This window comes from Merops nubicus, unplaced genomic scaffold (assembly GCF_000691845.1).
Source record: "Merops nubicus isolate BGI_N331 unplaced genomic scaffold, ASM69184v1 scaffold5314, whole genome shotgun sequence".
NCBI classification, from domain to species: domain Eukaryota; kingdom Metazoa; phylum Chordata; class Aves; order Coraciiformes; family Meropidae; genus Merops; species Merops nubicus.
The window spans coordinates 46,511-71,128 of record NW_008604736.1 but is presented as its reverse complement, the minus strand read 5'-3'; the positions used below and the strand labels follow the sequence as shown (position 1 = coordinate 71,128).

Here is a 24,618-nt window from a genome sequence, read left to right as displayed (position 1 = left end):
GGGTCCTGGCGGCGTTGATCTCCTGCCGCAGGGCCTCGATGTGCTTCTGGGTGGGCGTGTGGAACAGTCCGTCGGCCGTCCTCCACAGCAGGGTGGCCCCACACAGGTCAATGAGGGAACCGTCCTGGAGGACGTTGGTCTCGTTTTCTACCTGGGGGAAGGACTTTTGAGGTAGTTCTGTCAGCGCATCTTCCTCCTCAGCACGGCATCACCCTCCTCAGCACGCTACCCAATTTGGGGTCACTGCTTCCTTGGGGCCTCGGCCGAATCCACCCTTTGTATCTTACACTATATTTAAGAGTGTTATAATATATATATGTTATATATTATAATATATAACATATAAGAGTGTTATAAGAGTGTTATTATATATATAATGAGCATTGGTCTCTTACTCTGCTTGTGCAGGAGATGCCAGATTTACAACTGTTACATGCTATGGCAATGCTAATTATTCTACATGGCCTTCCTCCCTGTGGTTTTTTGGGAGAGGTATTATATTAGTAATCATTAACTTCTTCACAAATATCCCCTACTTCTCAGCACGCTCCTTGCTCTAATACCAATTCTCTTGTCATGCTTAAGTCAAGTCATGACAGACTGAAAAGGCAACTTGCCATTCCCCAAGGGTTGCACTAGCAGATTGTTTCCCTGGAATTCTTTGCCCACCTAGACTGGCAGAGGCTGCTCACATAGAAAAAGATCATTTTTGGACTAAAAACTGCTGCCCAGGACAGACCAGCTGCCTGTACCACCAGCTGTGTTTCTCAAATGACAAGTTCAGCAACTCAAGCCACACAGGCTCAGCTTCTGAACAACTGACCACCCCAACTAGTTTAGCTCTTAATTTAATGAGGCATTCCATGAAAATACAGCCCTGATGTGCACTGCCTAGCAGCTTCTCTCATCAGACTAAAAGCAGGTATAGAAAACATTTTCAAGGGATTATGCCAAACATATTTTGCTAAAATACTTGTTATTTTAACAGCACAAACACGTAAGCAACTTGTGCTATTGCCACCAGTTCAGTAGTGATGAATATTAAAAAGGTTCTTCCTGAAATTAAAGAGGAAAACAGACCTAGTGCCTGGTTTTATAGTAGAAAGTAGGTAGGAAATACCACTCAAGCAAAACAAATACCCAAATACAAATACCTGAAGTAGGTCACATGAAATCATCGCATCTGCCTTACGAATGACAACCAATTTGGCATTTACATTTTAATCCAGTTTAAATTCACAGATTAACTGGGGATCATCCTTGCCCAAAACACCTAGATCGTACAATGCAGGCTACACAGAAGAGATCACCAGCATAAAGTACTTCCACCAGAAAAACTGGAGGGTTAGTAGAGACGAAAGAAGCCTCGATTTGATGCATTTTATCAGCTAATTCCTTCACAAAGAGCAACAAAAAGCCTCCTGGTATGCAACGTGTTCAATTCATTATACAGGGTGCGTTTGGTTTTATGAACCCAATCAACGAATACTGATCACATCAACACCAGTGTGCCATGTAATTTTATTTAAATGAGAATTCGAGTCATTTTGGATGCAGGGAAGGGAATTTATTTGTTTTAGTGTGTCTTTCTTCAGCAGTGCTGAGAAGGTGTTTTGCTAAGCACGTACAGAGGGTGCAATTGCAACCTCATCTGTCCCTGTCCCTGAGGCGACGTTTGCCTGCCACCCTTATAAAGTGACAAAGCAATTTATGTACTGCAGGCTGGCTGCTGAAAGCACAACAAAACAGCCCAGCCCCATTTTCCCAGCTCCTTCAAGCTGGCAGTTTTCTGCAAAGTCAGTTCAGTGTGTGTGGGATACCTCCAACACCATCCAGCTCATGGGAACTCAAGGCAGCAGCACAAAAGCAACCTGGCATGAAGGAGGGAAGGATGTTACCCCTACACCATACACCCTTTCTCAGTGTTTAAAGGAACTTTATCAGCTGCTAGACCCAAGATAGGTGGCACCTTTAGCTGCTGTGAAGACACCCTTTGAACATCCTCTCACCTCCTGAAGCCTTAGAAGCAGCAGAATAGGCTTTTCCAGGTCTGCAGCAGGACAGCATTCTAACCTACCCAGAGACAAAGAGACTTCTGGGGAAGCTCACCAGCCTGACTGGAAACATGGCTGTCTTTGTGTTTTGCTGGGATACTTCTCTAGGGCAGTGTTTGATTTTGTTGTTTCCTCCCTCCCCTCCTTTGAGAGCTATGGGAATTCCCTCCCCTATTCTATAGAGGACACCAGCTTTCATGGGGACCCCTCTCCTCATCATGTATGCCACAGGTCTCTCTCACCTTTGGTAAAGGCAAGGCCCGCCCTGCTCCCCAGGATAAACCAGGGACATACTTAGGAGGGCTCCTCTTATCTTCCTGGTAGCAGGTAAATCAAACAGAAGCTGCATTATCCAGCCTCACTTTGCATGCAGGTGGGCTCTTCCTTTTCAGACAGCACTGCAAAAAGACTGCTCCCCATGCAGGAACTTCCAGATGTGCCCATGCCCCAGGAGAACGTTTCAGAGAGGGAGATTCAAGAGCAAAGTTTATTTCGTTTTTACACTCGATGCTGTTTTAGGTGGAAAAGTGACATTAGCTGAAAACTTAAAGAGTGTTCTCCTGTATAAGCAGCATCAGAACAGCAGCACAGCATCTACTGTAACACACCGACTCAGCTGATCTCAGTGCCCACACCGAGAGGATTTCAGTCACCTGATGACTGTCTCCATCCAATGCCAGGAGAGCAAGCATCCCTTCTTTTAGTGAGCAGCTACTTTCAGCTTACCAGCTTGCCCCTCTGCTGGGCAGATCTGGTTTCCCGGAGAGTGTAGACGTCCCCACAGACCGAGATCTCCCTCCAGACTCCAGGCTTGGACTCCTCTGTGAACCCTCCTTTTGGATGCATGACCAGCACTCCATTGGTTGTCAGTCCATCCATGTGGCCATCAGGATTTTTCCACTTTGCTGCTTTTTCCTGCATGTGACAACCACCCCAGGAAAGAAAGAGTTTGTCTAAAAGATTATGGACTAATCTTTTATTTTAGTGTTTTTTTTTTTGTTTTTTTTTTTTTACACTAAAGTTTTACTAGCATAGTCTAAAACACATTTCCTCACCAGCCAGCAGTTCTTACACATACCAAAAAAACCCCCCTATTTTTAAGAATACTTTGTGCTAGAGTAGTAACACCTTTTGCTTATTTTTCATCAGTTACTGTTCTATCTTAAATAGTAATATTTTTAACTCATTTGAGTGCCTCTGACTGCAAGCTGGGTAAGAGTTGATGCCTTCAAAGGTCAGCAGCACCCCTCTAGCTCCCATAAGAAAATACCACTGCAATGGGCACATCCTTTTCCATGGTGCAGCTGATGAGCTCCTTGGTCTTTAGCACTTGGAAGTGCAACAGCAGCTTATTCACAATGACTATCAAGAATATATCAAACAAACCTAAAGAAAATCCACTAACAGTTACTACATTGGAGCTGTGTTGTTAAAGACAATTATAACCATGAGCCCATGCTGGTAATAAATCAGGCACATAAAACTGCAGTTTCTACTTAATGTTGCAGCTGGTACATTGGAGTAATAAAAGTCTAATGACAGTGTAAGTTATTAATCAGTACAAGGAAATTTTGGGGGCTTGAAAAATAAGAGGAAAAAAGCAGAGTTTGCTTGTACATAACATAATTATTAGTAGTACTTACACCAAGAAATATATTTTTAGATGAGTCAAATCCAGCTGCAAAAATCCTTGCTGTATAGGGTGGGCTCCTGTCACAAACAATCCTGCATGCAAAACGGGAGATGGTGCTTTGGGTGATCTGTGTTTCATCGTTATTTTGACTTCCAGAAATAGTATCTGTCACTACAAAGTCTATGGGGCTTTCTGTTGACCTCCCAACCTGCCAAAAAAATTAAGGTAACGGTATAATTAGAGTCATGGAAATACCAAGCATTAGGGACACAGTTTTGCCCCATTAAACGTGATGACATCAGTAAAGTACTGTCTGCTGAAGCTTTGGATGGCAAGATCCAACCAGAATAATCTTTATTTTCACATTTGTCCTAGGCAGAAATATATCACTGACATGGCATGACAAATTTTCACTTATAACTCATGTAAATGCTTGCCTGACAGAGGCTGCAGTTAATTGTTTGATAGAGGTTTGTCAACAAAGTATTATCACCTTGCTGGTTCATAATCCAGCCACAGCAAACTACTTACCACTACAGTCTGTCAATTAAGGAAACGTTAGCTTGAAATGACAAGTTGTAGCCACATTTCTACTGCCAAGTTAACTTGCCATGAAAACAAAGGACATTTTTAAACCCAGAACTCAGTTATTTTGATGTAGCATAACAAAAATTTACCCACCTTCATGTTTTCAGAATTTGTAGTTCCAGAACAAAAGAGTTTTCAGCTAAAACCCACCATGATTAAATTTATTCCTAATTATGCACATGCATGACTGAAGAAATTAAAAGCCTTTCTTCAGCAGAAATAAAACACACCTGACCAGTAGACAAGAATATTTTCCTGTCTTGCCATCTTTACATTTTAATTCTAAGACTAGAAACATCTAGGCATCTGGAAGAGAAAACTGCATTACAAAATGGACAGAGGGATCTGACTGCCAAACACACACAGTGAGACCTCATCAATACTTCTGCTGGCAAATTAGTGTTACACCAACTTGGAGCATAACGGGGAAAGCCGAGTGGCAGAACAAGGAGTGGGACAGAATATTAATTTTATAGACCCCTTGTGATCAAACAGAGCTATATTCTTCACATGAAACTACCTTCAGTATCAGGCATCTATATTTATAAAAAATAACCTCCTCACTAAACATGATCGTGTTGTCCGCCAAGAAGTTATAGTCTCCTTAACTTCTGACTCTTCAAAGCCAGCTCCACGGGAAAACCTGTGGCACCACCACTTACAAACATCTCTGCAAACTAAATTTGCTGTAAAGAAATTATTCAAGAATCAAGGAAAGTGATTTATTGGTCCTTAACCCTTGTTGCAACTAAATTGATTGCAAGAGTACAAGGATCTCTGTACTTCTCTTCTGCTTCCAGTTCTATTTTGCAGTGTTCAGCTCAAACACTTGTCAAAATTCATATTTTAAGGGACACATCCAGTTACCTTCTCCATATTGCAGGTCTCAGCCCAAGTATAAAGTGGGATGAGCTTGCTGCAGATAAAGTGGCAAGGAAACACTAAAAAAGGCCTAATCAAAAGTATGCACTTCAATTTTTCAAAGAATCTAAAGCAGCTACAAGAATACCCATGAGACAAGAGTTCAGAAACTGTTCAAGATGGGACATTTCTGATTTATATAACTTGATAAGTTGAAGCTAAAACTTAGAAATATATTTTCTTCTTCCTTTTACAGCATTATTTCTACTAGCCTTCTGCTTCCCATCCAACAATTCCTGGTAAGAATCAGCACCAACCAGCAGCAGGAAGCTTATTCATAACTTCTAACTAATCTATGTGAAGTCTTTTAAAGGATAATAAATAATGAACACAAACTAAATTTGTTGTTAGGTTTCTGCCTGTTACAGTCTCTCAAACAGATCACTCTCAAAGCTTTTAGATGCAATTAGAGAAAAACCTGCCTTGTTTTCCTTTAAAGGATGACAAAACACACAAGTGTTTGCTCCCAGTCTTCTTTACATCATCCTAATAAGTCACCATGAAATGTTTGGATATAAGCATTAAAAAAAAAAAATCACTATAGAAAGCTTTTATGTGGGTTTTAAAAACCTCTAAAACTAAATACACTATTTTAAGCCAAGTAATTACCATGTCATTTATGCCACAAGTATGTCTATATAACACTAAATATTTTAAATATTTGGTTCCCTTTTGCTCTGTATCAAATAAAATTTGATTGAATTTGAAAAATATAGCTCAGTATCAAATCAAAATTTGGGGTTTGAGATCATCTGATAAGAAAACCCCTCTAGAACAAGTGAAGAACTTTGTGTTATCAACGTTTATCCATCAAAAATTTTAACTCAGATTACAGTCACTACAGACCTAGATTAATTACTGGAAGCTACTCTTTACAGGCTTTTACTCACTTGATTTTCATTTTCCAATACAGCAGAGAAGACTTTCTTCTTTCTAGTGGTCTTAGGCTGTATCTGGGGACTTTTCTTGTTGACCATGTCATATTATATATTATTTCACTAAGTTACTTCCAATAACAAACTATAAATCTTCCAACTGATGCAGAAGACAGCTTCTGTTGTCTACACTCTGGGTTACTGTCAAAAGCTGTGTAAAAGCCAGGCAGTCAATCAATTTCCTAGTGTCTACTGTCAATCAAAGAAGTGCTATTAAAAACTCTTGCTCCTGAGACAAGGCAAAACCAGACAACCTGACAGGAGATAATTCAACAGCTGCAGATTCTTGGACTTCAAGAGAATCTGCTGAAAGGCTTCAGGAAAAAAAAAGAAATCAATTCTTCACATTGAATGTACCTGCTTCTTATATAAAATTGTAGTTGGTTAGGGTACAGGCTACACATTTGGGTTCCTTGTAGTAGTATGAACAGGTATAATCAACCCATTCTAGTCCCATCAAGCCATGAAGGAACACATTCATCAACAGAATGGCTACTAAACTCTGGGAAAAAAAAAATTCTTCGTTTTTAACAGCGTACAGATGCTGCAGTATATAGACTTTGGGAGATGGCAGATGGGACACGTTAGAACATTGGTTTTGTTATTGCATGAAGAAAACTGATCTAATATTTCACTAAGACACAGCTAGATAGTAGCATCTGTACACAAATGTCACCACACAGTTTCATTAAGGAAAAGAAAACTCACACTCAACACAGCAGAAAAAAAGTGCAGTAAGGAATGAAAAAAGTAAAGGGAAAAAACCCAGAATGAAGTATGGGACATAATTATATGAGATGTGCAGGACAACCTTCCAAAGCACTTGGACACCTGCGAGTTTCCAAGCTCTGCTGCAGGAGGGGGTGAAGCCATTTTGTTAAGGGGACCCACCAGATGTTTGTCAAGTGACTGAGCAGGATACAAGTAGGCAGGGCAGACAGAAGCACCCATTTCTGCATTGCCTCCAGCTTTCAAGAAATAAGGACTTGGCTGGTTAGTGCTTCAAGTAATATACTCAAACACTCTTAAATGAGAACACTTATTTGTAAGTAACTCTTCATGTTATCTTCAGAAAAAAAGACAGTAGAAGATAAGGGGTAGGACTACTCCTGTGAGTTATTTCATCAAGCATCTACTGAATAGGTACAAAACCTGCATGGTTGACAAATGTGTTTGCTTGGGGGGGAGAGGGGCAGGTAGAATATGTACATGCTGCTTTAAAGCACTTATGAGCCACTAAGTTATATGCAGGAAAATATGATCCACTTTATTATGGAAAACATCAAGAAAATTGGTGTTTAGACAGCCTGAACTCTGCTTTTCAATGCTTCTGAATTTCCTTACTGCCCCTCGTATAGTCTCCCCACATTTTCTGGAAACACTGCAGAATTCAAGTCGCCAACACAACACTTCTTAGGATTTCCTTCAGAAAAAAAGGACTGACAGACTCTCCAAGTGGGAGACGGGAAAAAAAACTGGGGACAGCTTTTTGGTGAACTGTGAAACTCCCTAATTTTCACAAAAGATCAGCTCTAACCCAATGGATTCAGTCATCACAGGTTAGAAATGGGTACCCTGACCAAGAGAACAAAGACCTCCACTGTCCATTCTCCTTATTTTGTGTGCCACTAACTAAGGTGTTAGTTAGGAGGGACCTCAAGATAATCCTGTGGTTCAGGTATAACCCCTTCCTTTTCAGCTTCTGCATGCTTGTCAGTGTTCTACAAAACCCAGGAAAACACCTTTGAAAAGAGCAGACTCCAAGGATTGTCTGTCCAGGCGATGCTTGACCAACAGTAAGGCTTTACTCAATGGATTAAGAGATGTGTAATTTGGCATCATGTACCACAGGGCTGCTCAAAACAGACTGTAACTAACTATTCTGTCTGCCCACACTCAGATTACTGAGAATAATTGAAATGAGCTATTTGAGAGGGCACCAGAAGGGCTGAGACACTCCACCAAGACAAGATTCATCTCAAAAAGCTTTGTTAATTAGATGGGATAGTTTGATTTGTCACACGTCAAAACAGTGTTTGCCACACAAATATGTGGCAGGCAACTGCCTGAACCAGAGGTTAATCAGCACATGGTCCAAACCTGAGCTTTTGGGACAGTTCACCAGGCACTTGATTGCTGCTGGGAGGACAAAGCACATGGCCTGGGCTTGTACAGTGGCAGTGGGATGTGTGCTCCAGTGCCAGCCGTGGAAGAGCAGCAGGTCTCTGGGTCAGCTGCCACAGTCTGAGGTGTCTCAGAGTCCACCCTGCACAAACTCCTCCTCTGCTGAGCATCAGGGGATGGAGGTGGGCAGCAGGGGAGGATACGTTGTTAGCTGCACTATGAAACCTGGGGAACCTTGAACCCCTGGAGCATTCCTCTGCCTGTGCTGCATCCCTTCACCTTGGTCCACTAGTTTTCATTTGAGTGACAGCTAAGCACCCCAACCTACCTCTAATTCTTTATCAGTACCCCCAACTTAAAGCTGTCACCACCACTAGGATATATGCAATCAAGAAAAGCACTGTCTGTGTAGTACAACCCAAATAGCAGCTGCTCTGCAATTCTTCTTTATTCTTTTTTTTTCATATACAGAAGAAATGGGAAAATTCCAGCTTTCAAAAATGGCTTTTCAAAATTTACATACAGCAAAAAGTTCCACTGGAGCTACTCAAGGCACAAAAGCATTCTGCAGAGATAAACAAGTATCACACAATAACCCAGAAGGACGGGTTACGTTTTTCTTTTACTAGTCAACACAGAAAAACCTATTTCAGCTCATTCTGGCTGTGTGATCCTTCATGCAGCAGTAAATGAACAAGATTGGGTTTTAATCAGTCCCTATTTGGGACTAATCCTTCTGAAATCACACTGGGAAAATTTTATATAGAGCAAAGAACAGAAGCCACATGAAGCAACGACATCTTGACAGAGCTATTTCCTCTTCTGTCAACACCACTCAACTGCTGACCCTTCTAAATATGAAAGACTTAATGATGAAGTATAACACTTCATGATAAGATGCTCTAATTACAGAGGTCATTGACAAAACATACCTGATTAGTCTACACTGGAAAAGGTTGTGTGTGTTTGGTTTTTTCCAAGCACGAAGTCTAAGTTTGTAGCGAATTTCTGTTCTCTCATTAGATATAAAAATAAACTTTGCACAAGAAAATAACATAGGTTACCAGAGTCGTAAATGATGCAGAAAATCACAAATGCATACAAGGGAGAGCAGAGGCACATTGGCTAGATGGTAGCTTAGAGAAACTCAGCACCGTCCCCTTTAGTGTTTGATTTATTTGCACACCCTTCAGGAACAGTTTTATTTATCATTGTATCACTACTTTTTCTCCTTTAGTGCACAGCTCCCACATTTCTCTCCCTACCTTTGCTTTTACTTTCCTCCTTCTCCATTCTGCGTCTTACTCCTACCCACTTCTGTTTTACTCCACCTGCTTGGGTAACTGTGGGGTGGAAGGTGAATTCTTGTGCTTATTCACAAATCCAGACAGAGCACACTTTTCTTTCTAGTGCTGTTTGCACAGTTGCTTTGCTGCCCTTGCAGGAAAAGCAGAGTAGATGAAGGCAGTAAAGGCATCAACAGGTGCTGGCACTGGTTTGAGGAGAGCAGACAGTGCAAAACTTCAGAGTGCTCCCATATTAATACGACTGGGTTTGACCACAGAAATCCCACAGATCATAGAGAATACCCAGAAGAATATAACAAAGAATTTTGGTTCTGTGTGTTGGCTTTGACAAAAGAATGCACGTATTGCATAGAGCCTTACCTGAAACATGTCCGTATCTTTGTCGTGAGTGTACTCCACTACAACAGTCTGGTTTCTGGATAAGGTGTAAGAGATACTGTGCTGACCTTTACAGCTGATCGCCTGTTGAGTAAAAAAAAGAAGCATTTCTGTTACACACAGCTTCCACAAAAAGAGCATAATCAAATTCATTTCACTCTATAAACACCTGTACGTGACCAGGAGAAGCAACGTATCATCACATTTTATTACAAGGCTGGGTAAACACACTAGATGGGATTTTTTTTGTTTGTTTTTAGTGGAAAACCCCCAAGCTACACTTGTTTGTTTGCAGTTCAGAAGCACCCAACACCTACCCCTGTCACCGTTTTGACCCCAAACACAGTTTTCTCTCTGGAATTACATGAAGTTCCAAACCCTCATAGGAACTTGTACCCCTGCAGAGACTTGGGGTTTAAGGTTCTTTGTTTTTTTTTTAAAGGAAGTGAGCAATACAACTGATTTCCAGTTAAAAGTGCCAAGATTTCATGGATATCACTCAGTTAAGTAGACTCCTAGTTTTAAAAGAAAGAGCCTAGCACTTTTGTATAAATAGTGCTGAAGAGCAAACACTTCTGACCTGTTTTTCCTCATTAAAGGGTGGTTCTCACTACCCAACAAAGGAAAACAATCTCTATAGATACAGCAAAGACTAAGTTGTATTTCAGTACCTAAAACAAGACCAGAAGAGGACAACTCCTGCTATTCCGCTGGATCTTACTAAGATTCTATTCCTTACCTAAGACTTCCCAGGTTTACACTGTTAGGTCACCTTTTTACTAGTCCACCAACTTCTTCAGAGAACAGAACAGAGACATCACCCCAACCCAGAGCAATCCCAGCTTGGAAAGAAACAAGGATAGTTTTCCTTGGTAAATAAAACAGAGAGCACAGCTGCCACAGCAGAGAGCCAAAAGCAAGGGGCAGGGACACTTTCAGAACCTCCCAGACATCAAAATTTTGGTGGCACTAATAATTGTTCCTCAAGCCTTGAAGACTAACCCTCACTTGAAATGATTAAGCAGTGTCAAAGTGTACTTGCAGTAGCTGTACAATGTAAATGCACCAGTAAAAGCTTCAGGACAGAGGGAAACAAGTGGAGAAACTAAATGGGATGGCTAAGAGGGAATTATATGTAAATATATGGTCCATATAACTGAATGCAATTATGAAAGGTAATGACTGTTACTGCTCAGAAAACACTTTGCGGACACTTGAGTATTAAATTAATAGGTTAATTAAAGCTTTCACCACTTTTCTGCTAAGGGGGGTAATTTCCTAGAAGAGGTTCACTAACTAGCTCCACTCCATGCTGCTCTTCACCTACAAAATTCACAGACAGGGATGATTAAAATCAACAAGGAAATATATTCTACTCATCTGTCATCTCTCACAAAAATCTAAATGATCCCAAAACTACAGATCAATTAAACAAACCATAGAATGGTTTGGGTTGGAATGGACCATCCATTGGAAAGATCATCTAGTTCCAACCCCTCTCCCATGGACAGGGACACGTCCCACTAGACCAGACTGCTCAAAGCTCCATCCAGCCTCGTGCTGAACACATCCAGTGTTGGGACATCCACAGCCCCTCTGGGCAACCTGTGCCAGTGTCTCACCACCCTCACAGTGAAGAACTTCCTTCTAGTTCCTAATCTAAATCTCCCCTCTTCCAGTTTGAACGCATTACCCCTCACCCTACCACTACAAACTCTTGCAAAAAGTCCCTCCCCAGGTCTCTTGTAGGCTGCCTTCAGATACTGGAAGGCTGCAGGAAGGTCTCCCCAGAGCCTTCTCTTCTCCAGGCTGAACAAGCCCAACTCTCTCAGCCTGGCCTCATAGGAGAGGGGTTCCAGCCCTCTCTGATCACCCCTCTGGCCCCACTCCAGCAGGTCCCTGTCTCTGCTGTGCTGAAGACTCCAGAGCTGCCCCAGCACTGCAGGGGGGTCTCCCCAGAGCGGGGCAGAGGGGCAGGATCCCCTCCCTGCCCTGTGCCCACGCTGCTGGGGGGCAGCCCAGGCTGCCGGGGCCTTCTGGGCTGCGAGAACACACTGCTGAACACATGCTGAGCTTTTCATCCACCAGCTCCCTCAAGTCCTCCTCCTCAGGGCTGCTTACAATCCATACTCTGCCCAGCCTGTATTTGTGCTGGGATTGCCCCAACCCATGGGCAGGACCTTGCAGTTGGCCTTGTTGAATTTCATGAGGTTGGCCTCAGTCCACCTCTCCAGCCTGTCAAGGTCCCTCTGGATGGCCTCCCTTCCCTCCAACATGTTGGCCACACCACTCAGCTTGGTGTTATCCACAGACTTTGTGAGGGTGCCCTCAACTCCACTGTCCTTTTCACCTGGTCCCAGTCCCTGAGGAATAAGGGATCAAACTGAGGAACAAATCATGTTGGCGGTATTGAAAATATCCACGTGCACACTGAAAGTCTGCTATGGGTATCTGACACAGAATTCATGAAAAGACATAGTGGAAGGACTTGTTTTTGTAAACCTCGTGCATTTACAGCAACAGATGAGGGACTACTCTTGCAACATGCCTCTTGCTGAAAGCTCTTAGCAGCTCCAACACTTGTTAAAGATTTAGATCCAGGTGATAATACCTGGAGGCAAAGGATTAGCCAAGATGACCTTTCTCAGTCTCTTCCAGAACTCTCTTTTCCTGCAATGAAACTTTTAACATAACTTCAAGGCCTAAAGTCTAGTCTCCCTGATTTGTTCCAACAGTTGTAACAAGAGCTGAAAAACTGAAGGTAAGCATATTTGGTAACAAGCACTACTCAGATCTCAGATTCCCTGTTTGTAGTATTTTGTGATAACCATTACACTGACAAGTACCATGTTGCAAGAACAAACACCATCTTGAGATGCAATTCAAATGAAGTCATTAAGACTCTGGGACCTGCTAGGACACTGCACTGTAGGTCTTAAGAGTGTGTTTGATGACTAACAAGAGGATCTGCAGCCCTGAGCAGGTCTCAGGTGTTCCTAGAATACAAACAAAACAAAGTGATGACTCTGAGCACCTTACACCTTGTATTTTAACCATGATACAGCAACAATCAATTTACACTCATATGTGCCCAGCAGGGCAGGGAGGGGATCCCGCCCCTCTGCCCTGCTCTGTGAGACCCCCCTGCAGTGCTGGGGCAGCTCTGGAGTCCTCAGCCCAGCAGAGCCAGGGACCTGCTGGAGCGGGGCCAGAGGAGCCCCAGCAATGCCCCGAGGGGGGAACCCCTCTGCTGGGAGCCCAGCAGGAGAGAGTTGGGCTGGGGCAGCCACAGAGGAGAAGGCTCCAGCTGGGGAGACCTGCTGGGGGCTGCCAGGGCTTCAAGGGGCCTGTCAGAAAGCTAGGGACAGACTTTTTAGCAGGGCCTGTTGTGAGAGGACAAGGGGTGATGGTTTGAAATGAAGAGGGAGTGCTTGAAGTACTTCAGTACTTAAAGGGAGCCTACAAGGAACAGGGTGAGGGACTGTTTCAGGGAGTGCAGTGACAGGACAAGGGGTAGCGATTTTAAACTGAAAATAGAATGATATTAAATAGTAAAAAGAAATTCTTCACTGTGAGGGTGTTGAGACACTAGTCCAGGGAGATGGTTGCTGCCCCATCCCTGGAACCATCCCAGGTGAGGTTGGCCGGGGCTCTGAGCAACCTGCTCTAGCTGCAGATCTAAATGAGATCCCAACAGAAACAAGAGCTGTAAAAACCTGGCTAAGGTACACAGCCTGAGCCTACCAAACAGATCAGAAATGTGGCTCCAGACTGGCCGTAGCACGTGCCCCCTCTTGTCCAGTAGGAATGCTGGGGGGAGGCAGAGGTGAGATTAATTCAGCTGCCTACACAACAGTTTGCTTTACATCATTAACCGTCTCAAGCTGTCAAATTCAAGTAATTCCCTTTGGAGGAAACAGATAGCAACATGGAGACTGAATAAAACCCCTGGGGAACAGAGGGAACGAGTAACAGCAGCAAGAGATTTTTTTCCAGAATAACTCCACTGCTAGTGACTCTATGTCCACATTGGGGCTGAGGGATTTTAAGAAGTCTAAATATCAAATGGAGCAACAAGGGAATCCTGAGGTGCCATATCCCACCTGCTATGAAGGGGCAGATCTCCTCAGCATCCTTCTAGACAAGACCTCATGTTTGCATAGTAATTCATCCATCTCCATCAGGTTTTCAAGTTGGAGGACAGCGTGCAGCAGCTCCAAGCTTCGCTGTATGATGAGCTAGTTTCCCTTAAGAGGAAGGCTCCTCTCCTCTCCATCACTCAAAGCAAACCCCACAGCTACTCCCCACTGCCTTGAGATCTGCACTCCAGTGATTTAGGGTCATCAAAACTGCTGTGTGTTATCAAAGACTGGTAAGAGCTCTGCCTGAGAAACCAACTCTCACCCCCATGCTAGCATGGCCTAAGCAATTTTAATTTTAAAAAAAGTTTTGCTAGCAGCTCCAAGTTTTCAGTTATATCCTACCTGCTGGCTGGAATTACACTTGGCCTTGGTTTATCCACCGCCTCCTTACACAGACTTTTCATCCTTGCTCCCTTCTCTCTGTTTTGAGAACAAAACCTCCTTCCTGCACTCTGCACTCGCAATCAAAGCAGCAGCTAAAGGCTGTGCCTTACAAATCTGTCAGGTCTCTGAGGATCCAAGATCAAATGGACACTCCTTTCCCAGCAGCAACACTGCAGCTCTGCCAGCTCTGGAACGTCCCAGCCCACCTCAATTCTTTGCTCTCCACTCACTCCCCTGAAAGGCAGCTGCTATCAGTTTTACCACCATTTCAAGAAGTGAGAAAGTAAAATTCCTTCACCCCACATCTAAAAACACCTTGTAGGTCAAGGGGGTAAGAATACACAGAGGTTTCATTTAAAAAATGGTATTTCTTAGTACTCTGCTTTTTACAGGCTCTTCTTGGAGAGCTTTGGAAGCTCCTGTTGTACACACAGTTATAAACTAGTATATATTCTTAAAAATCTGTCTGCTGTAATAAGCATGCCACTGGTTTGACCAACAACAGACAGAGCTATAACAAACATCCGAGCTTAAAAATCAAACCTGAAGAAAGGCTTGCAATGTACAGGTGGCATTTTTCCCTTCTTTTCTTGCCTAAAAAATTATACTAATTGTTTTAGAATGAGACTCTCCATTTATGGACTACACCTACGCTCACAGCCAGATGTTCCCTACCTAGGAGCATCTTCTGGTGTGCCACGGCTCACCCCTGCACACTGACACTGATAAAGCTGCTCGTTTCCCTTGGTCACCTTCAGCCCAGGAGTTGGAGAACAGGTCAGGAGCTCACAGCATGACTCCAGGAACTTAACTCACTAGGTCAAACCTTTTGTGTAAGGAGAGTGTCAGTGAAATAGGGAAGCAGATCCCAAAAATTCTCAGAGCCCTTAGGCAGCTGCTTACAAGCTTGCAGGGAGCAGGTCTAATCCACTTCTAGAAATGGAGATTTTGCTGCTATCTTCTGGTCTGTTGACAGTGTTTTCAAGAAAAATAAACAAACCTTCTCCACTTGGAAATTCAAACTTCACTTGTGCCACACTAGCTCCCTACAGATCACGGGAAGGACTTACCATTATTATGGTTACCAACACGTCTGCACTGTAGCAGCAGTGAAGGCTAAAACCCATTAAGAAAAGAAGCAGATGTCTCACAGGAAGGGCTGCCCCATTAGAATACGAGTTTTAGTTTAGTTAATTAGGTTGGATTAGGACAATAAGATGATTTATGGGAAGACTTTAGTTTTCTTTGTTGGTAGTCAAGCTGACCAACACCCCACTGACGTGTTTAAAATTAATGACAGCAGTTCCTTCATGAGTTAAATGCTTTCTTACTTGGCTGCCGGCCTTCCATTTCTTTTATAAAAAGAGAACACAAGAAACACTCAGGGATGTCAGACAAAAGATCTTGCAACTTAAAAGGAAGCTTTAGTTAGCAAGGAAGGAATCTTTTTAAAGCGAAGGAACACATCACATTTCCACTGGGTTGCTGGACAGACTGACTGCCAGAGCCAGCAGACATTAGGGCACTGTAAGGAAACACAACAAAAGCTCATAACTACCACACTGATATTTTCCCCACAACAGACCAGTGTGGCCACTTAGAAAGTTTCCCAAGCACGTTATGACAAATGTCAATTCATAAAACATCAACTAAAGGCTGTTTGCAACTTTACTCTGTCTCAAACTCAGCAGTAATTGTTCAGGGTTACTGCTTCTGTAACACTACATTTCAGTAACACCGAGAACTTCACAGTCTCTGGCTACTGATAGGGCAATTCTGCACCATTTTCCTCCAGCCTTTTGCAAAGAAAATAAGAGACATTATCATGGCAACCTCACAGGCTTCATGTACCTACAAGGAGAGGCTGAAAGGATCACACCAACCAGAATCACAGGCCCAGCTCTTTAACACGTCTGCATCTGCCTCCTCCACAGCTCTTCCCTCCTCTCCTTATAAACAAGCACCCACCTCAGGATGACAACAACAGCTACACACATTTTTTGAATACTAATACCAAGACCTTGTCTGTCTCTGCTATTTCAGCTGTCAATATTCTCTTGACAGCTAAACGAGTGTTAGGAAGTGGTCAGGGAAGAACAAGAGTTCAGCAAATGCAAATAAAGTAAAAGAATATACCACCATTAAGAACAAAGTGGGTACCCAGCACTTAGAGAGCATTTCTGACAAAAATAAATACAGATATTGATTGCAACTACCTACAGGCAAATTATTTTCTTCTCCTTCAGTACCTGGTAAACTGAGTAATGTTTGCCTTCTGAAAAACATCAATTAACAGCAAAAACATTATAAATTCCTTATTGGTTTCAGATAGCTTTGTTCATTTGTTAAGTCACTAACAAACAGACTGGGGTAAAGCTAAAAATGCACATGGAATAAGTAATTTGACATCAGATACTGGACATTTAAAGAAACATTTTAAAACTGTCCATGTGGCACTGCCTGCAATCCCAGCCATAATAAACTGCCTGATGCACGGGACTTGCAAGCCCCCTCTCCTCAATTTGATGATTGCAAATCACTTCCCCCAGCCCCCCCCCCAAAAAAAACAACAAACCAAAACCAAACCTTCAAGGTACAGGGCTCAGTGCCTCCACAGAAAGCGTTTCAGCAAATAGTCTGGTTTATTTACACTTCAAGCTTTTATGGCTTTTAAAGCATTCACAAGTTTGCTCTACATACACTTTCATGCTGAGCTCAGGGATTTGAGGGAGCAGGGGCAGAAGAGACACCACATTTGTCTCTAGCATCCATCAAAGCCATCTGCTTGCTACAAGTGCACATGTGAGGTTGCGTCCTACTACTCCAGCAATTTACTATTTATCAAGTCAATAAGCAGATGTTAAACCATTTTCTCCATTTGCTGAATTTGTGTTGGTGTGCAGCTTTAGACAACCAGGCAATACTGTGCACATCGCCCCTTCTCCAGAAGAGGCATGGAGATGTGCCATGCCCAGAATTCTCTGATCTGGGTACTGCAACAAGTAAGGAGGCAACAATTAAGAAGTATTTCTAGGTAAAATACTGTAAATCTAGGTCAGGGTTGAGGCACTTGACTTCATGCTATTATTCCAGTGAATAATGCAGAATAGGTTACTCCTCAGATAAATATAGGTATTCAAAATATAACTTCAAAATGCACAGTGTTGACTAAATCACACAGGTTAAAATTAGGTGGCCAAAACCATCACTGTGGCAGCCACTTATCAGCCCCAAGTCTTACCTCATACCTAGGACTTCTGACCAGCTCTGGTAAAGCAAGCCAGGTTGTTCCACTTCATAATTCAAAGTATTAAAAGCAGATTGAAAGAGGTTCTTGTGGCCACAGGATACAGTAGCTCAGTAGTTTTTTTGGAAATCACACACTTTTGGTGGTTGTGAATCAACACCTCACCTAACCAACCTGTGAATCGTTCTCCTCCCAACTGCACCTTTTAACTTTTCTAACCATTAAAACTTTTTCTTTTCCCCTTTCATTTTCTTCCATCTGTGTTTAATGACATTACACTGCTAGTCATCTTTGATCCACCTTGGAAACCAAGTCTGTGTTCGCCCTCTAGTCAGCTTCCTACATTTCCTCCCCCAAGCAGACCAGGGCTAAAAGACAGCTCAGAGACAATCTGCTTTGGAAACACAGGAGAGACAGATATTTATCACTGTCCTGTACTGAGCATCATCTATTTGATATGTGACCTTAATTGGTATTTAAACAGTTGTTTCAGACTGTCAGTACATGCATATTCCTGCTCATACTTCAAGTCACACTATAACTTCTCATTTACTCCACCAGGTATTCTCTTTTTTTTCCATTATCTCAACTGATCACCACAGAGTATATGGAGATCCACCCACTGCATTACAAGTTAGATTTCCATGTACCTATCAATACAGATTACAGCCAAACAATTAAGATACTCTTTGGAAGACATCTGTTCCTGTCTCAGCTTCAACCCACCATACAGTTGCATTTCTTTTAAATAGTAATACATCTGGGAGTGAATTTGCAACGTGGTTTTGCAGAATATTTTAAAGTCGTTTGTGAAAAGGAAGCAAAACAGCCCAAAAAAGTAGGATCAAAAAGTTGACCATATTCCAGCCAGGACATGGCTTTGGAATAAGACCTCTTAGAACAGGCTGAGTGTTCAAGGCCCTCCATGTGCAATAAAAAGGGTAGAAAATGAGTGATAAGCAGCTGAGCTCTGCTGAGAGCTACTGTTCCTTGTCATGCTGCTAGGACTTGGGTAGTACCAAGGCTCGAACTATCTTTGTATAATGGAACTGGTTCTCCTCATCTCCACTGTGAAGAAGCCTAAAAAAGCCTTCTTGTTTAAAGGAGAAGCTGAAGAGACTCACAGTCTGCTAAAAGAGACTTTGCACAAGAGACTGTTCAGCTACAGCCACTTTAGGGAGCGAGGTTGAACTGCAGACTGAAAAAAAGCCTAGAGCTGTGCTGAATATGCTGTTCACTGTTCTAAGATGACATACTGAAGACCAGGAAGACCTGTCCTGATGTGTGACCTTCTGAAAGCAAAACTGACCCCCAAAATCCTGGCATTAGTTCACTAAGGGTAGGATATTTTTTTTTTTCCTGGAAGACTACAAGCCTATAAATTTAAAAATGAAGGCATAAATATGATTTTGCCACTGCAGCTGGAGCACATCCCCCATAACTCTTGATACTCCCACAAAAATATCAGTAATTAGAGAAGGATGCAACCGTGTTTGTAGCTGAATATTCTGGTGCCAACAGTCTACAATTCATTTATATACATTGGGAACAAAAGCAGCAGATGCCTGGCTACGCTTACGTATTTGGATATGCCAAGCACACAAAATAGCCACAAATTAGAATCCTCAACTAAAAACCAGACAAAAAAAAATACAGTGATAAAGTCCCCTCAAGGGCTTCTATCAATACATAGACTGAAAGATTTGTACACTCGGCACAGCAGCAGTGAATGCTTCTGTGAATCAAAGCACCCACCAGCACCAATCTAAGCCTGCCTGCCAAAGGAGAGCACATCACAAGATGAGAGGCTGCATATCATTCTGCAGCTTCCAAAAACCATAAATTTGACCTGACACGAATCAATTTTACATTAAGACAGCCAAAGACTCTCCAGGCGGTTACCTTAACAGACCTGTTAAGCAACTGCACAAAAATCTCCCAAGAGAAAAAAAAAGAAAAATAAAAATTACGTGAACTGCCTCTTGCCAAAAAGCCATTTAGTGCTTCTAGAGAGCAGTCACATTTTAGAAAGCCCAGCAAGGGACAGAAGCTGCTTTCTAGACATCACACCATAGCTAGAGAGCTGTCCTGACAGAAAGCAGCGCTTTGATGGATCAAACCCAAAACCAATCAGATTCTTTCCTATTGGTCTGAGATTCCCAAAGAAATTAAAACAGATCATCCCAACTAACTGGATTTTGCAGAATTTCCCTTCATGGATGCTACCAACAATAAAAAAGTCCTGCAGAATAGTTCGAGTGGTACTTGAAGCTAGTCAGACCAGCGTTACTGACAGTAGCTCTCAAAAGAAAAGCAAGTGAAGCCTCCCTTTCAAACAGAGCACCCTTACTGCAAAGCTTTTGGGTTCAGAAGGCACAGGAGGGTACATCTGTAGGACCTACATGGAGGAAGGAGGTAGATCTGACCAGAACTTACTCCCCTTCCTTATACACAACTTCATATGGTTAAAAAATACGTACACACACGCTTTGTTTGAACTGTTTGAGTGAGCTCCTTGAGTGACAGAAGTCACTAAGATAATAGCATCCAGCAAACAAAATGCAATCCTGATTTATGCCACTGCACAGGAGTTGAAAAAAATCAACTTGTGAACAAGTGGGAATCAAGGAGCTTTCTTCACTGTCTGTGCCAGCGCCAAGCTCCTTTCAAAACAGAACTGGCTTTAAGCCCCCCAGGGGAAAAAAAAAGATCATCTTTTCCTGGGTGGAGAGGGGATGGCATGGCCCCGGGAACAGAGAGGAACTAGCACTGCCCCTCCTCCATCCTGCAGACTGCTCTTGATTTCAGGTGAGAAAGCAACGTGCACATCTCCCATCCTCAGTCACCCACCTGAACTACAACAAAGTGCTAACAACCAAATTCAAGACCCATTTATCAGAATGTTTTGTCCCTGTCCAAAAATTTTACACTCAGAGCTAACAGCCAGGTTCACAAAATCCATCCAAGACTAGCACAGAGAGGTTCAATTCAGAGCCAGGTGTTTAACTTCAGCACCTTTGAATATTTACTAACTCCAGTGTGGAATACCAGATCGGGGAAAAAAATTCAGTATCAACACTACACTACAAAGTAGAACAAGTACAAACAAACTGTCTGAGAGCACTTAAGCCAAAATATGGGTCATGTCTGCCACTAAATAGCTTTGATATCAGAGTGGAACCAAGCAGAGCTTTTATAGGTCAGTCCAACACAAACAGTCACTGCTGGCAATGTGCCACCTCCTCAGCCCCTGCCCCCAGAGCAGAGGGCTCTACCTCTCTACCTCCCTCATCTTTCAGTTAAATTTCAAAAGCCAGCGTGCCAAAGGGTGAGCACAGGGCAATTAACATCCAGAAAATTTCCAGCCTGTAGACAAATATCTGACAGAGCAGCCACATCTGTTTCCCTTCTATCAGGTAAAGACCACCACAGCCCATTACTATTCTGAGTTGGCAGCAAAATCCCTCCCTCTCCAGCTTTGGAATGGAATAAATTTAGCTTACTCTAGATGGTACTGAGGGATATTCTGCAGCACAATTCCCAGTGTTCAGAGAAAGTAATTAGAGGATTAGTCGCCTCTATCGGTCTCAGTTCCTGTTATTTTCATTGTGTTCACAAATTCAAATCTTCCCTCATTTTTCAGTAAGATTGATTCAGATAGAGAGGAGAAAGGAAAATTTATGTCCCTAAAATTTAAATCTATCATGCCAGCTTAAAAATTCAAGCCACAAAGATCTGTTTTAAAATTGATTGTAGTGGAATTCGGTTTTAGCAGGCTGTGCTGGATGCACTCACACGCAGAAGTCACCACTTACCTCTTCTGCAGCTGATTAAAATTTAAAGCCAGCTTTACAGGCAGCTTGCTTTATATTCATCTGCAACGTTAGATACAGAACAGCTCATCAAAAGCCATGCACTTCATACAACATGATTTTACCACTGATATGACCCATTTCCCTCCCTCCCCCAAGCACACAGAGGCTCTCTCAGAAATAAGGCACAACTCCATCCTGTATTCACACATTTCTCTCTATGTACCTTGAGTAATAAGGCTGAATTTATCTCAACATATAGCCAAAGAGATTTATTTTTTAAAAGGTACAGCACAAGAGTTTCAGTAGCAAAATTATAGGAGGTGTCACTATTTCTATGGAAAAATATGGACTAGTACAGAGCAAGGTAAGGGATTTGGGGTTTATATTGAAGGAAACAAATGCTGAGAAACAATATTAAACAATGACATAATGCACTTAGCAGGCCCACAGTGTAAATCAGGTAAGGATTTAATTAAGGCTATAGAATATCAAGTGCTTCTGAGAGTAAAGCAGCCTAATTTATGTGGAGCATATAGAAGGCTTATGAAATTACATACAACAAAAAGTACTTCAAGTACCTTCCCCCCCCCCCCCCCCCCCCAGCATGCCCAGGTACAAGTTCTTTACAGAAAAATTAATCATGTTCCCCAATATTAACTGATTTAAATAATGGTTTTAATTTGGTGCCTTAAACAACATGATTTCTTAAATGGGTTGTTTAAACCAGGTTTTAACAAGTTGGAAAATCCTTGCTGCATTGAACTTTCCTGGCAGAGCTTCAAATTTCAGTCTTGTGACAGTTAGAAGTATTTAGCACTCTAGTACTCCTAGGCTGCCCATAATAAAGATGATAAATGAGTTCAAGATTATTGCTTATATCTCAGAATTTATAAATTTGCATGTTTCTTCGAGCTTTAACAGCAATATTTGACATGTTTCAGAGTCTAACCACCTCACCATTCAGAATTTTACTGCAAAGTAGGTAAAAAAACCCCAAGCATGTCCCCCCCAGTATTTCATTTCTTAATCTCTGTGAGCCTGAGTGTCCCCTGTATGACAGCACGCTGCATTCAAGGGACAGCTCTGTGAACTTCCAAAAGACTTTGTCCCAAGTTGAATGTTTCTGACTGCTGGTGAGATACTCGTTGCTGTCCCTTGCAGGCAGAACACGAGCTGGAGAGCCACAGTTCAAGAGTCCATAGGGTTTTTTTAAGCTTATTTGGCACATGAAATAAACACATACTAACTGCTGTGTATTACAGAGAAGCATTCAAGAATTTCTGAGCTTTGACAATTCCAAAATAAAGAATAAAAATTATGCTGTAGATAATAAAAGATTCCTTTCTGCAAGCCCTGTGCTAAAAAGCCCCATTACAACTTTCCAGAGAGCTGCCACATAAAAGCATTCCCAGAACTGCCTACATTATTTGGACTGTCCCTTTTTCTGCACCCACCTCCACCTCCACCTCCAGAATTCTGCCCTTTACATTCACTTAACCAAATATCTAATGACAGCTGTTGCATGATTTGGAAAATATAGCTAGCATATATAAGCTACATATGTGTCACATACTTTCTATATATGATATAGAATGAAAAACATTGAAATCACATGGCTTTGGGTCAAAAGTTAGTCAGATTCCATTGCATTTTTGGCATGTCTGGATGGTATCCAAAAGAATCCTCAGGACACTGTATGAATGCAAGTGAAGTCAACTGCATCTGGGTGAATGAGGAAACAGCTACAGGGACCCCTTGGAACAAATGCTAGCTAGAAATAAGTGATCAGATTATCTAATACAGGCAGCAGCAGAAAAATCATGAATAGGCACTTTTTTTACAAAATAAACAACAGTGACTATTAATATCAAATTGCAAAAACTGATCATCCACCACTCTGCCAAGCTGGAAAGTAATTTAAAAATAGTTCATGTGAGAATCTGCACTGAAACCAATTGACTCTTTGTCACAAACTGTGAATCTACAAGAAGCAGGAGGAAGACTCAGAAGAAAATGGCAATCCAGATCAAATACCAGATAAAAAAAATCATTCAGAACTCACATATTTCAGAGAATATAACAAATGCTAATCCAAAGAAAAATATAATCTCTTCAAAGTCAATATAACTGAAGACTATATTCAAATTCACATTTAATATACTCAGAACTGGAAAAAAAGCTTACCAGTTTTCATAACAAACACCCAACAAGCTAGTACAGATTCACTGATTCTTAAAACCAAGAAATTAATAACATAATATTGTTGAAGAAACACGGACCACACAGAGTGCAATACCAACAGGAACATTCTTTTTCTGTGCTGACTGTACACAAATAGCTTTATTTAAAGAATTACTTTCAGAAAACTAGAGAGGAGCTCCTCCCTGTTCAGTTCTTCTATAACCATGTAAGGAAGAGTCTGAGTATCTCAAGAACTGAATGCACTCCCCACCTGCAATGTAACTTCAAGCAACTAAACTGCCTCAGCATGTCTTGTCCTATCAAAAATGTAAGTTTTTGTATTGACTCTCTCATGCTTCAGTTAATCTCTCATTAACAGAAAGCCTAGTGAGGTAAGTAGAAAGCATTTCACAACTAAAAGGGCTTTTTTCAACGTGAATCCATCTTGCTGTATCAACCTCTTGCTGCAATTATATATAAAACAATAACTTACAGCAACATTTATCAAAGTATTTCATTTTTGCCTTTTGGTTTCTGTACATGGCAACTGATGTAAAAATTATTTTCACACCAGAGATTCGCCCTAACTGTTAAGTTTGGTCAGCAGTTATGGTTAACAGATGGATGTAAAGTGATGGCAGAAGCTATAAACCAAAATTTACAGTCAATTCTAAACCACATTACACCATGCAGTATCAGTCCCAATTTACAATTCGACAGATTAAATACAAACTTCAGTTTGAGGACATTTTGGTATTGGATTTTGTTATTGAGCCTCTGTAAGAATAGCAAATAATCTCTTAAATCTCTGCTCTTTTAAAAACAGATGTCATCTGTGTTGTCTAATGAAGCACCAGAAGCAAAAAGCCCCTAGAGCTGAAGAAGTGTCTCCAAATCAATGAAGTTAGA

General features: G+C 41.9%; 1 protein-coding gene across 1 annotated transcript in view; it reads right to left on the bottom strand.

Moving 5' to 3' along the window:
- LOC103771788 (E3 ubiquitin-protein ligase pellino homolog 2-like) overlaps positions 1–24,618 on the bottom strand; it is a gene marked incomplete at its 5' end in the record, with an annotated part of 43,726 nt that overhangs the window by 436 nt on the left and 18,672 nt on the right. The window contains 4 exons of the mRNA XM_008939099.1: positions 11–151; positions 2,781–2,969; positions 3,698–3,895; positions 9,923–10,024. Of these exons, the coding sequence (XP_008937347.1) occupies positions 11–151; positions 2,781–2,969; positions 3,698–3,895; positions 9,923–10,024 (630 nt within the window). The remainder of the gene's footprint in view (positions 1–10; positions 152–2,780; positions 2,970–3,697; positions 3,896–9,922; positions 10,025–24,618) is intronic.